Consider the following 15,015-nt stretch of genomic DNA (forward strand, 5'->3'; position numbering starts at 1 on the left):
TCCCCATACACACTACACACCGGGCCAGGTTCCCAGCATGTCTGTGAGACCCTGGACACAACAGAAAGCGGTATGTTTGGCAGCATCTTCTCCCCCCAAAACTGCTAAAAAGTCATTCTCCTGCCCCTACCCAAGACAGCGGGTCTCAGCCCACCAAGCCAGCTTGTCCTGCTACTTAGTCCTGGTGTCTCTGGGACCTGTATCCTGCCCTTAGGCACTTCAAGGTTTCCCTCACACAGCATTTTTCTCCTGTTTTCTGCCAATCAATCAGAAAACTGTTTTCCTATTGATGGGTACACCATCCAACAGAGTCCTCAGACCTCTTTGGCTATTTTTGCTGGAATTCCTGTCCCAGTTCTCTCGTCACACTCACAGAGGGGCAAGGGCAGAGGTGCTGGGACTCCTGCTCTGACTAGACTCCTCCGGCATGCGAGTAATAGCAGGGGGGTCCGTCTCAGGAAACACACAGCTGCAGAGAAAAAGAGGGAGGTAGGGCTCTCTCTTCTTCTGACGGTCTGAGGAGTGGCAGACGCCCAGATCCCGAGTTCTAATGTGATGGGTGCTACAGAGGTAACCAGAGGTAGACTCCAGAACTTTTTTAGTTGTCAGAGAGCTATAACTGAGCAGGCCCAGGGCACGTGGCACTGCCAAGTTTAGATCTACACGCCCCTGTGCAAGCCACCCTCAGGTGGCCAGCTGCCTTCCTCACGAGCAAGACAAGACTGTCTTTGCTCTGCGGAGCTCACTGGAGTATGACGCTAAGGACAGGTCCCAACACAGCTTCTTACTTAGATTTTTAACCAGGGAAATGTTTAATGAGGGGGAAAAACCCTAAAATGGGAAACACACAGAAACAAGTGACCCTATAATCAGTGGGTCGACACACCCACGGTGAGCACACCCGTCCACTCTGTGCACAGTTGTCTGTCCGCAGTGAGGTGATCTCAAGACAGAAGGACTGCAAGAGTCCTAGGCCCCATCAACAGTGCTCATTTTGATATGATTTTGAAGCTCTTTTGGAAAATAAGTATGGTAACGTGATTTATTATGAACAAAGATTTTCAATGTAAAGGAGCTACGAGCATGAAGTCAGAAGGCCCTGAGTGGAGCGAAGGATTAAGCATATTCAGTTGCTGACTGATACACGTGGGGCTGCCACGAGTCGAAGCCGACTCAACAGCCGCTGGTTTATATGATGTTAAGTCAAGGAAGTTAAGAAAAAACCCTGTAGACTCTGAAGAGGAACGCCAACCTCACGACTGCTCACGGTTTAAAACGTGTCTGTGTCCCCTAGCACCATCTCTGAGCCCGCTGAGAGTCAAGGACACTCTGGCTGAAGTGGGCACCTGAGCACATGGCTCTCAGGTTTCAGAGGTGAACACAGATGTGTCACAGGACACAGGGGGCAGCAGGTGGAACCCCCACTGGCCACACCCAGGGTGAGTTGAGCCCAGTGAGTCACCGGGCAGGGGCTGCGAGAAGGGGACAGGAGAGTGAGCCACCATCGTAACTGTAGGGGCCATTTCACCATGCACTGGTGATCAGAGAAAGGGGTCATGTCAAGCCCGCTTTTTTAGACAACGAGGAAGAGACGCCTTTCTTCCCAGAATGCCTGCTAACAGATGTGGAGCCAATCGCTGCACTAGCAAATAGCCCTTTGCCGTCCCTAACGAGATAACTGACTCCGGCAAGATCATCGTGGGATGTCAACAGCAGCATGTGAAAAGGTGACAGGAAAGACAGCACAAGGTACCAAGCGTACGTGTCCCCAGAGATGGCCTGCCGACACAGAGGGAAACGGGACTCCTGCTCTGGAGAGACTGGGCTGCGGCCACCACAGCAAGTGACGGAACTGGTGTCACCAGCAGGGACAGTGCTGGCTACTGAAGAGCGGGACCACCGAGTACACAGCACCCCCCCGAGATGTGTTTCCTAAATAGTTTTCTCTGAATCCAAAGAAGCCTTGAGACCTAATTTCCAGTTCACAGGAAATACATGGCAAAAGAAACAACATAAATGAAACCACGAACAGACAGGCCAACCTGGACTCCTTCCCAACGGCTGTGTGGACTATGAAAAGGTCAGAGTCCAGACAAATATGGAGAAAGAGACACAATCAAATGTCAACCGTGAATGCTGTGTGAAACGAAGACACTGTGGGGACAACGGGAATACAGACGGGTTACTAGAGAATCTAATACAACCTAAGGAATTCCTCTCTTCCTAGGTGTCACCATGGTGGGTGGTTATGTGTTAAAGTCCTTCTGGCCAGGAGATGCCCACTTCCATGTGGAAGGAAAAAATGATGAAGTAGAAGAACTGACCAGAAGATTTCAAAGGGTGGCTCCACGAGACAAAGTATTATAAAGACATGTGCAAAGAGGTGGAGATGGAAAACCTAAAGGGAAGAACGTGCTCGGCGTTTCTCAAGCTGAAAGAACTGAAGAAAAAATTCAAGCCTTGAGTTGCAATAGTGAAAGATTCTATGGGGAAAATATTAAACAACACAGGAAGCCTCAAAAGAAGATGGAAGGAATACACAGAGTCATTATACCAAAAAGAATTAGTTGAAGTTCAACCATTTCAAACGGTGGCATATGATCAGGAACCGATGGTACTGAAGGAAGAAATCCAAGCTGCACTGAAGGCATTGGCGAAAAACAAGGCTCCAGGAACTGATGGAATATCAACTGAGATGTTTCAACCAACAGATGCAGCACTGGAGGTGCTCACTCGTCTATGCCAAGAAATGTGGAAGACAGCTTCCTGGCCAACTGACTGGAAGAGATCCATATTTATGCCTATTCCCAAGAAAGGTGATCCAACCGAATGCAGAAATTATCGAACAATATCACTAACATCACACACAAGCAAAATTTTGCTGAAGATCATTCAAAAACGGCTGCAGCAGTGTATCAACAGGGAACTGCCAGAAATTCAGGCCGGTTTCAGAAGAGGACGTGGAACCAGGGATATCATTGCTGATGTCAGATGGATCCTGGCTGAAAGCAGAGAATACCAGAAGGATGTTTACCTGTGTTTTATTGACTACGCAAAGCCATTTGACTGTGTGGATCATAACGAATTATGGATAACACTGCAAAAAAGGGGAATTCCAGAACACTTAATCGTGCTCGTGAGGAACCTGTACATAGATGAAGAGGAGGTTGTTCGGACAGAACAAGGGGATACTGATTGGTTTAAACTTAGGAAAGGTGTGCATTATCAAGGTTGTATCCTTTCACCATATGTAGTCAATCTGTATGCTGAGCAAATATTCCAAAAAGCTGGACTATACAAAGAAGAACGGGGCATCAGGATTGGAGAAAGACTCATTAACAACCTGCATTTTGCAGATGACACAACCTTGGTTGCTGAAAGTGAAGAGGACCCGAAGCACTTACTAATGAAGATCAAAGACCACAGCCTTCAGTATGGATTGCACCTCAACATAAAGAAAACAAAAATCCTCACAACTGGACCAATGGGCAACATCATGATAAACGGAGAAACGACTGAAGTTGTCAAGGATTTCATCTTACTTGGATCCACAATCCACACCCATGGAAGCAGCAGTCAAGAAAACAAAAGATACACTACACTGGGCAAATCTGCTGCAAAGGATTTCTTTAAAGCTTTGAAAAGCAAAGATGTCACCTTGAAGACTAAGGTGCCCCTGACCCAAGCCATGGTATTTTCAATTGCATCGTATGCATGCAAAAGTTTGACAATGAATAAGGAGGACCCAGGAAGAACTGATGCGTCTGAACTGCGGTGTTGGAAAGAATATAGAATATCGAATGCCGAGTGGACTGCCAAAAGAATGAACAAATCTGTCCTGGAAGAAGTACAACCAGAATGCCCCTTAGAAACAGGGATGGGGAGACTGCGTTTTACATACTTTGGACGTGTCGTCAGGAGGGATCAGTCCCTGGAGATGGACATCACGCTTGGTAAAGAAAGGGTCAGTGAAAAAGAGGACGACATTCAACAAGATGGACTGACACAGCAGCTGGAACGATGGGCTCAAGCATAACAAGGATCGTAAGCATGGTACAGGACCGGGCAGTGTTTCGTTCTGTGGTACGCAGCGTCGCGAGAGCACCCAAGAACAACACGCGGAAGGTGACACGTCACGTCTGTGTCTGTGTGGAGGGTGACGTGTCACGTCTGCGCTGACTCCTGGAGCCCATCCTGACACACACACACACAAATGGCAAATGTGGCAAAAGGTTTCACTGCTCAATCCAGGTGGCAGATACTGAAATGTATTATTATTTTAAAATTCTCCCTGTAGGTATGGAAATTTTAATTAAAAACATCAGAGAAGAAAAAAAGGAAAGCTGGTCTGAGCCTCAGACAGGGGAGCTGGACCACAACCCTGGCCCTTTTCCGAGCCTGCGCTCATTGCTGAAGGAGGGGCTCAACCACGCCTTGGTCAAACGGTATCTTCAAGCATCTGAACTCTGCTCTTCATGAAGAGGGATCTAGGAAACAGGAGGTAACTGCCACACAGCTAACCCTGCTTACAGCCATGTCGTTGCTGTTAGGTGTTGTCGAGGTGGCTCTAACTCACAGCGATCCCACGTACAACAAAATGAAACACTGTTCATTCCTGCGCCATCCTCACAATCGTTATGCTTAAGTCCACTGTTGCAGACACAGTGTCAATCCATCTTGTTAGGGTCTTCCTCTCTTTCGCTGACCCTCTACTTTACCAAGCATGATGTCCTTTTCCAGGACCTAATCCCCCGACAGTATGTCTTAAGTATGTGAGACAAAGTCTCGCCATCCTTGCTTCTAAGGAGAATTCTGGCTGTACTTCTTCCAAGACAGATTTGTCCATTCTTTGGGCATACATTCCATATTCTTCACCAACACCATAATTCAAGGGTTCTTCTTTGGTCTACCTTATCCGTTGTCCAGCCTTCACATGCATATAATGTTACTGAAAATACCACAGCTTGGGTCAAGTGCACCTTAGTCCTTAATGTGACATCTTTGCTTTTTAACAATTGAGAGGTCTTTTGCAGCAGAGCTATCCAACTCAACGCATGGTTTTATTTCTTGACTGCTGCTTCCATGGTTGGTTATGGATTCCAGTCAAACGCAATCCTTGACAATTTCAATCTTTTCTCCATTTACCATGACGGTGCTTACTGGTCCAGTTATGAGGATTTTTGTTTTATGTTGGTTATGTTGGTTAAGAAGACTGAAGCTGTGGTCTTTAACCTTTAACCTTCATCAGTAAGTGCTTCAAGTCCTTTTCACTTTGAGCAAGCAAGGTTGTGTCATCTGCATAACACAGGCTAATGACTCTTTCTCCAATTCTGATGCCTCGTTCTTCTCCATGTAATCCAGCTTCTTGGATCATCTGCTCAGCATACGGACTGAATAGGCATGGTGAAAGGATACAACCCTGATGCACACCTTTCCTGACTCTAAACCATGCAGTACCCTCTTGTTTCACATCTTCTTCTCAATCTGGCTTGACTATCTGGTAGTTCCCTACAGACGTATGGCTGCAACCACTTTTCAATGATCTTCAGCAAAATTTTACTTGCATGTGATATTAAGGATATTGTTCGATTTCTACATTCTGTTGGATCACCTTTCTTTGGAATGGGTACAAATATGGATCTCTTCCAGTCAGTTGGCCAAGTAGCTGTCTGCCAAATTTATTGGCACAGATGAGTGAGCACTTGCTTTTTGAGTCCTTTTGCTGAAACATTTCAATTGGTATTCTATGCATCCCTGGAGCGCTGTTTTCCTCCAATGCCTTCAATGCGGCTTGGACCTCTTCCTTCAGTAACATCTTGTTCATACGCTACCTCCTGAAATGGCTGAAGGTCAACCGATTCTTTTTGGTATAATGACTGTGTATTCCTTTCATCTTCTTTTGATGCTTCATGCATTATTACTTTCCCCATAGAATCCTTCGATATTGCAACTCGAGTCTTGTTTTTTCCTTCAGTTCTGTCAGCTTGAGAAACGTTGAACATATTCTTCCCTTTTGGTTTTCTATCTCCAGGTCTTCGCACATTTCGTTATGGTACTTCGTTTTCTTGAGCTGCCTTTGAAATCTTCTGTTTACCTCTTTTACGTCATTATTTTTTTCTTTTGCTTTAGCTATTCTATTCAAGAGCAACTTTCAAAGTCTCTTCTGACATCCATTTTGGTCTTTCTTTTCTTTTTAATGACCTCTTTTTTCATGTATGATATCCTTGATGTCATCCACAACTCGTCTGGTTTTCGGTCATTAGAGTTCAAGGCATCAAATCTATTCTTGAGATGGTCTCTAAATTCAGGTGGGACATAATCGAGATTGTACTTTGGCTCTCATGGACTTATTCTAATTTTCTTCAGTTTCAACTTGAACTTGCATATGAGCAATTGATGGTCTGTTCCACAGAAGGCCCCTGGCCTTGTTTTTTCTTTTCTTTTTTTTTAATTTATTTCTTTATCCTGCTTTAGGTAAAAGTTTACAAATCAAGTCAGTCTCTCATCCAAAGTTACACACACCTTGCTGTGTACTCTTAGATGCTCTACTCCTAAAGAGACAGTACGTTCCTCCTGTCTACCCTGTATTCCCCATGTCCATTCAACCAGCTCCTGTCTCCCCTCCCTCTCATCTCACACGACAGGAGTTGCTCACATAGTCTCATTTTTCTACTGGAGCCAAGCAGCTCATTCCTCCCCAGTATTATAGTCCCCTGGCCTTCTTCTGACTGATGATACTGAGCTTTTCCATCATCTCTCCACAGATGTAGTCGATTTGATTCCTGCGTATTCCATTTGGCAAGGTCCATGTGGACAGTCGCTCTTTATGTTGTTGAAAAAGGTATTTGCAATGAAGAAGTCATTGGTCTTGCAAAATTCTATCACACAGTCTCTGGTGTCACTTCTGTCACCAAAGCCTTTATTTTTCAATTACCAATCCTTCTTATGGCCACAAGACTGACAATATCAAATTCTCTTCATGGAGTTCAGGAAAAAACACAACTCTAAAGTGATAAGAAAATGCAGGAAAGGGGATGATGGCATTGATGTTAGGGTCACATCCGCAGCACTGACCTCCATAGTGCTGAGCACAGTGGTCAAGGTAGCAAAAATTGGGCCAAGGACACTGCCTGTGGTCTGAAACCAAGCCTATGATGCCATCACTGCTTGTGCAGACAGCCTCGGAAGAGGCCGAATTTGTCCCTTACTCAGTCAGGAGCTCTGACCAAATTCTACACCCCATGAGTTCTGACTGCTCTCCAGAGACCTCACTCATCGCTGGTTCCAAACAGCCTGAAGCAACAGCAGAGACCTCCCCAGTGAGCTATGGAAGAGAAGCTACACTCGATGGACCGATAACTGCAGCCTCACGTTCACGTTACTTCTCTCATTTCCATCTGAAAATAAAATCCTAATGGTCAAACTATAAAATGAACCAGAAAAACACGTCTGACCAAATGACCATGCAATGCCCCTGCAGTGGAATTATCTAGAAAGACTGAAGTCCTACTTTAGCTACCTTGGGGCCCTGGTGGCGCAGTGGTTAAGTGTTTGGCTGCTAACTAAAAGGTCGGCAGTTCCTATCTACCAGCCGCTCCTTGGAAAAGCCATGGGACAGTTCAACTGTGTCCTATAGGTTCACTATGAGTCGGAATTGACCTGACAGCAACGAGTTGTGTGTGTTTTTTCTGGTTGTAGCTACCTTAGAGAGACAGCATATGGCGTTCAAAGATTAAAGAGAAGAAATCACTGAAGACAGCCCCAGTTAGATGCGGCCTCTGAGCCAGGGCAGCTGTCCGTGGGAGGCCAGAAACAGCACATATCACCAATACTACCTTAATCACTTTACATTCTCTCGGGGGAATTCTCCCCAAAATATGACTTATTCAGTTGTGATAAATGATGGTGTTTATGTAAGCTACTAGGCACAGAGAAGATGTTGCGAACAGTGAGCCTGGAATTGAGACAGGTTTTATCCCTTTCGGATGAGGGGGCTGTCTCTTGCATACATGCTGCGCTATCTGGACAGATGTGAATACGTCCACTCCAGTGCTGCCCTCAGGCGGAGTGTCATCACCCTTAAGTGGATGCTGGGAGGAGCCCTCCTTCCCCAGATGGCAGGCCATTACCTGACGTTCCCTCCAGCCTTTTGTATCCGCATCCGCTCTTCGTACTGGGTGGGGTTGTGCTCTTTGCTGAGGCTCAAGGCTGCATGTTTCTGACTCTCCTCATTGTAGCGGCACAGTATGGCCTGGGGAGAGCAACACCACACAGACTCATGAATTCAGTGAGCCTGGCAGCTGGAGTCACCAGCTCAAGAGAAAGGTTACTGTGGAGTTTCAGGTTCAGCCTCTTGCTGACGAACTTGCAGGAAACAAACACACACAGAAGCCCAAGCATAAAGCAGGGCAAACAGCAAGATGGGCTATGGAAACCCAACAAGGAGAGAAGCCCTGAGTCTCGGTCTTGACCTGGTGTAAACTTTGCTGGATGCCCACAGCCAATCGCTCACCCTTCTCTGGGCTGCGGCCCTCTCTTCTGTGAAGCAAAAGGGAGGCTCCTTTGGCAGTGCCCCGACCACGAGTCTACATGAGGCAAAGACGAGGGTGAGTGTTGATGCGCAGATAAGGGTCACTGCGTGCTAACCACCATGAGGTGGGCTCATTGTGTCTGCCTCACAGAGGAAGCTGAGGTAGGTTCACTGCGTTTATCTACCAGAGGAGGAAGCTGAGGTAGGTTTACTGTGTGTACCTCACAGAGGAGGAAGCTGAGGTAGATTCACTGCATCTATCTAACAGAGAAGGAAGCTGAGGTAGATTCACTGCATCTATCTAACAGAGAAAGAAGCTGAGGTAGGTTCACTGAGTCTACCTCACAGAGGAGGACGCTGAGGTAGGTCCACTGTGTCTACCTCATAGAGGAGGAAGCTGAGGTAGGTCCACTGTGTCTAACTCACAGAAGGGGAAGCTGAGGTAGGCTCACTGCATCTACCTCACAGAGGAGGAAGCTGAGGTAGGTCCACTGCGTCTAACTCAGAGGACGAAGCTGAGGTAGGCTCACTGCATCTACCTCACAGAGGAGGAAGCTGAGGTAGGTCCACTGCGTCTAACTCAGAGGAGGAAGCTGAGGTAGGCTCACTGCATTTACCTCAGAGAGGAGGAAGCTGAGGTAGGCTCACTGTGTCTGCCTCACAGAGGAGGAAGCTGAGGGCCAGAGGATAAAGAACTTGCCTGAAATCATACAGCAGCACCAGTATTCAAACTGGGTGTGACTCCAAAGTCTCTTTTGCCGATTTTACTCATGTTATTTTTGGCATCGTTTCATCTAAACACTAATGTCCTATTACTTGAGACAGTCTACTAGAGATAACCATATGCACATTCCAGTCACTGCAAAAGCAACTGGGCAGGTGTACAGGCAGCTATCTCCAGGCCTGAAGATGTTGCTGAACTGTGGATTGAAGGAGCCTGGAGGCTGAATGAAAACTGATGATGGAGTTGACAATGGTCCTGACAGGGGAGCCAGGACTGAAGTTGAGCAGCCCTGTGGGACGCATGGGTGTCACCAGTGGGAACCAATGCCCCGGGCTTTCTCCCCTGGTCATGCAGACTGAGCTCAGTGGGTAAATGGCACACTACCTCATACCTTTCTAGTTACAGATTTTGAGTCATTCTGAAATCACTGAGGCCAGGTAACGACATTAGAGAATACTTGAGCTCCTTGCATACCCAAAGTGCCATCTAAAGAGTTCACAAAAAGACAACAGGAAGAAGAACACACAAAAGCGGAAGCGGCATAAGTCTTTCCAGCACACAAGCCACCACACGCCGGGCTGCTGCTTCCTGCAGGAGCCCCGGGTTAACTTCTGCAGGAGGGCACGCTGCAGCCCCCAAGAGCACAGGACGACCCAGCGTCATCGCTTCGTCTCATCCGACACGTGCCTGCTGCGGCGACTTCTCCCACAGAGCGTGCTGTTATCTAAGCGGGTAGCTCCAGGACCACATACCCGACTGTCTCCGAGGTTGGCAATATAAAGAGTGTTGTCTACAGCCAGAACACACGTGGCAGTGGACCCATCTTTCCAAGCAGGCTTCCTGGGAGGGAACACAGCAGAAACACAGTCATCACCAGCAAGCTGGCACTTGAGACTCATTTCCAGAGCTGAATGGCAAGTGTCTTAGACTTGAAAATGACCCTTTCCCTGATAAGCCCTTTTGTTTCAGATTCAGTTAACAGTTATGAGAGCTTACTCGGTGTAGGGCACTTCGAGGACAGGGAGTCTCAGCCATATCAGAAAACCCGGAATGCAGTTAGAAGAACAGTACACACACACACCACTGTTCGGTCCGCATTTGCTCATACTCACTGGCTAGAAGCTTGTTTAAGGAACTCCTCATCGGTGTGCTTGAAAGTGTCTAAGAGGCATCTCTTCACGGTTTTCTCAACACTGACTACATCTCCTGCTCCAGAAGGACCAAAAGAAAACAAAGGCTCAGTGAGGGAAGGCAACCCTCCTCCCACTGGCATTTTGCCTTTGTATTCCCATTCGCTCAGGGCTGATTTCTGAGCGTGACTAGCACAGTCTGCGTTTCCTCCCTACAAGACAGCGCCATTTGTTTTGTCTTACTAGTTTCACTGGTGCAAAGGCAACACGCTCACTTGTACCCAGACAATTCACAACAGGTGCCAGCCACTCCGGCGTGAGCAGCACCAGGCCACACCTGCAGCACAGCCACCGTAGGAACCCAGAGTCTACTCTTAAGAATCATTAGACTCCTTGGTAAAGCCAAAACGACATCTGTCCCTGACCCACGGTAGCCACCAGAACAGCAAACAGCTGAACACATGCTGATTTCATTCTGTCTCACCTTTCGGAAATTTCCTGATTAAGTTCTGATGCAAATTCTGTGCAGCGAATTTTGAAGCTCGGATTCCTCCATGTCCATCAAAAACAGCAAAGTAGGAAACACGGGCACTGGAAAAGCGAAGTGAGAGTGAGTGAGGTTCCCAGGGAGGCTGCTCACTCCGTCTCAAACATGAAACTTAGTAAGACAGTATCAAAAACCACACTGTCATGAACGAAATAAAAAGCAGTAGCACCAAGACATTTAAGAAACTTTCATGGCATTTTAAAATTCAACATTAAAAACTCACACTTGTTTCTAAAACTCAACGTCTGTTAACGGATTTTTCACTCAAGATAAACTAGAATTCAGAGCCTTTTCCCTATTTGAATCAGGTTTTGCTTTAAACACACACACACACAGATAAACAGTTACTGACCCAGGGCAGACATGTATTAAGAGTTGCGGGGGCGGGGGGGCGGTTTCCAAAATTTATACTCAAATTATGCCCAGTATCTAACTTTTAAAGGCTATCTTACCCGTCTTATTCCTAGTCCCCTTTCAAGTTTTGCCCAAAACAAAAAACAAAAAACAAAAACACCCCTCACATGTGAAGTTGCTGTTAGCTGCCATCGAGTTGATTTCGACTCATGGTAAGTAACCCCACGTGTACAGAACGGAACTGCTCCATAGGGTTTTCAAGGCTGTGACCTTTTAGAAGCTTATCACCAGGCCTGTCTTCTGAAGCGCCTCTGGGTGTGTTCAAACTGCCAGCCTCTCGGCTAGCAGTCAAGCACTTAATCGTCTGTGCCACCCAGGAACCCCCATATGTGAGGAAAACGGCATTAGATAATTAACCGTTTCAAGAACAACATAACAAAAATGCCTGTGAGAAATGACGTTTATTACACGGAGCTGCTCTTTTTTCAAACATTTCTGGAATGCCATGTCATGAGAAAATAAACCTCGTCTAGTGTCATGGATTGAACTGTGTCGTTCCCCCACCCTGCCCCCAAAGTATCTGTATCAACTTGGCTAGGCCGTGATTCCCAGCGTGGTGTGGCTGTCCTCCATGTTGTGGTTTTAAGTTTATGTTGAGAGGGTTAGAATGGGCTTATAGCACCACTTACTCAGGTCACCTCCTTGATCCAATGTAAAGGGAGTCTCCCCGGGGAGTGGCCTGTACTACCTTTTATTTCTCAAGAGATGAAAGGGAAGCAAGCAGAAAGTTGGGGGACCTCCTATCACCAAGAAAGCAGCACCAGGAGCAGAGCATGTCCTTTGCACATGGGGTCCCTGAGCCTGAGAAGCTCCTGGACCAGGGGAAGACTGAGGACAAGGACCTTCCTCCAGAGCCGACAGAGAGAAAGCTTTCCCTGGAGCCGACACCCCGAATTTGGACTTAAAACCCACTAGACTGTGAGAAAATAAACTTCTCTTTGTTAAAGCCACGTTATGGCAGCACTGGATGACTAAGACATCTAGTTTATAGCTCACAGTCCCTGGGTGGTGCAGACGGCTTGTGCTCTAACTGAAAGGTCAGTGGCTTGAACCCACCCAGCAGCTCTGGAAGAAAGGGCCTGGCGGCCTCCTTCTGTAAAGACTACAGCAAAGAACACCCTATAAAGCAGTCTACTCTGTAACACACAGGGCCGCCATGAGTTGGAGTCGACTCAAAGGCACACAGCAACGAAGTTTACAGCTCAGAACCATCATCTTATAGCCTGGTATTTGCCAGGCCTGGTTTTGTGATGGGCAGTTTCCCAGTGAAGTCCATTCCCACCGCATCTGCCCTCCGGGGCTCTCAAGTCCTGTCCTGGCTTTAACAGCGATTCTGAGGCAAACCCCTGATCCTGGCAAGCAATGGGCCCGAAAGCAGGGAGAATACACAATTCCTGTCCCCGGCCGGTACGTACTCAGCTGCTCTGAAGGGGCCTGCCCCCTCCTGCCTGGCCTTGCCTGCTGGTCAAAAGCTGCTGGCACCAATGGCCCCAGCACACTGTCTACAAAGGCCAACAGGGACCACCAAGTGTTCGACCCTCTGGCTGCTGTTCCTCCCTGCCTAAAAGCTCACCCAGAGGGCTCCGTTCTAGTCTGTACAGGTATAGGAAATATCTCTTTGCTTCTCTTGATGCCATTTCAGCTTTTGTTCTTTCTGGGCCTCCGTCACCTACACTGGCTCCCCTTGTTAACTGTTCACTAATCAGCAGCTTCCACCTCTACCCTCTAGGTCATGGAATAACAATACTCCGCCTGACAGAAGCTCTTCAGTTCCTGGTGAGGAGAAGCTCCACGATGTGGAGTCATTCCCCAGTTGGCAGGGGTTCTCAACTCCAGGACTATGAACGTTTGGGTCCGGGTCACTCTGTGGTGTACGTGTGGGGTGGGGATTATCAACTTCAGCACGATGGCCATTCGGGGCTGGGTCACTCTCTGTTGTGTGTTATGTGGCAGGGGGGAGGGGGGAGGTTCTCTCTCAACTTCAGCGCACAGGTATTTGGAGCTGGGTCATTCTCTGTCGTGCGTGTGTGTATATGGGGGCCATTCTCAACTTCAGCAGGATGGACATTTGGGGCCGGGTCACTCTATGGTGTGTGTTGGGGGGGCAGTTCTCAACTTCAACACAATGGACATTTGGGGCCAGACCACTCTGCTGTGTGTGTAGGGGGGTGGGGTGGCTGGGGAGGGGGATCTCAACTTCAGCACGATGGACATTTGGAGCTGGGTCACTCTATGCTGTGTGCATGTGTATATTGGGGGGTTCTCTCTCAAATTCAGCACAATGGGTATTTGGGCAAGCAATGGCCCTGAAAACAGGGAGCGTACACAATTTCCACCCCCACTGGCACACAATCAGCTGCTCTGAAGGGGCCTGCCCCCTCCTGCCTGGCCTCACCTTGCCTACTGGTCAAAAGCCGCTGGCACTGATGGCCCTGGCACGCTGTCTAGAAAGGCGAACGGTGACCATCAAGTGGGGTCACTCTCTGTTGTGTATGTGTGGTGTGGTTCTCAACTTCAGCATGATGGACACCAGGGGCCATGTCACTCTCTGCTGTGTGTGTATGTGGGAGGTCCTCAACTTCAGCGTGATGGACATTCAGGGCCGGGTCACTCTGTTACGTGTGTGGAGGGGAGGGGCAGTCCTGTGTTGTAGGATGTTTGGCAGTATCCCTGGCCTCTAGCCACCTGATGCCAGCAGCAACCCCCGTGCCTGCACTGTGACAAAAAAATACCCCCCCCCCCAAAACATAAACCAAACCCACTGCCGTCAAGTCGATTCCAGCTCATAGCAGCCCTATAGGACAGAGAACCGCCCCACAGGGTTTCCAGGGTTGTCATCTTTACAGACGCAGTCTGCCACATCTATCTTCTTTGGCGCTGACAAATGCCCTCGGGGGCCGGAGCTAACCAAGCTGAGAACACTGATGCAGAAGTAACTCAAGTCACATGTCAGTCTTTCTACCAAACACAGCTGGAGGCAGGCCAGAGCTGCAGTCAGAACAGGATTCGCTGCAGACCGGGGTGCTGGGGCGCGGCCACTCACATGAGGGATGACGGGGGCCGGCACTCCTCTGTGATGTCGTTCAGGATGACGTGGGCATCCTGCATCTCCTCCCGTTCTCCCTTCCGCTCAGCAACGTAGCCTTTCAGGCCAAAGATCATCGAAGAGGCTGAGGAAAAGAACAACAAAGCCAATACAAAACTGTGCCCTTCCCTCCAGAAGCCCTGGCCCCAGAGTCAGTGAGAGGAAGCTGGGGCTGCTTTACTCAGCAACTTCCAGTGAGCAACACCCCCTAAGGCACCTCCCCAGCTGTAACTAACATCAGAGCTCTGCCGGACAGGGTGGTCTCTGGGGGCTGAGCAGTGGAGCAGAGACATGAGGCAACACTGCTCGTACAGAACCATCCGTGCCAAGAAAACACAAGGTCGAAGCACCAGAGCCAGAATGTGCTGCCTCCCACACAAGTGGGACTCAAATTGGGGGAAGAAACTATGTGCAAATCCAATTCTGTTGATAATTCAAGTAGGACAGAAAAGCTCCCAGTATACAGAAGTGCAAGTCAGTAGTTTGTCCCAAATGCCCCGATCCAAAAAAACCAAGCCCGCTGCCATCAAGCTGATTCCAACTCAGAGCGCCCCTACGAGACAGAGTAGAACTGCCCCATAGGGT

At 48.2% G+C, this 15,015-nt stretch overlaps 1 protein-coding gene across 5 annotated transcripts in view; it reads right to left on the reverse strand.

Moving 5' to 3' along the window:
* Positions 1-15,015, reverse strand: part of ILKAP (ILK associated serine/threonine phosphatase) — a 36,112-nt gene that overhangs the window by 4,473 nt on the left and 16,624 nt on the right. For all 5 annotated transcript variants that reach the window (XM_049888558.1, XM_049888557.1, XM_049888561.1 and 2 more), the window contains 5 exons: positions 14,389-14,515; positions 10,869-10,975; positions 10,367-10,460; positions 10,007-10,094; positions 8,130-8,251 (listed from right to left, as the gene is read on the reverse strand). In XM_049888558.1, the coding sequence (XP_049744515.1) occupies positions 8,130-8,251; positions 10,007-10,094; positions 10,367-10,460; positions 10,869-10,975; positions 14,389-14,515 (538 nt within the window). The remainder of the gene's footprint in view (positions 1-8,129; positions 8,252-10,006; positions 10,095-10,366; positions 10,461-10,868; positions 10,976-14,388; positions 14,516-15,015) is intronic.

Source organism: Elephas maximus, chromosome 6, assembly GCF_024166365.1.
Source record: "Elephas maximus indicus isolate mEleMax1 chromosome 6, mEleMax1 primary haplotype, whole genome shotgun sequence".
In the NCBI taxonomy this organism is placed as follows: Eukaryota; Metazoa; Chordata; class Mammalia; order Proboscidea; family Elephantidae; genus Elephas; species Elephas maximus.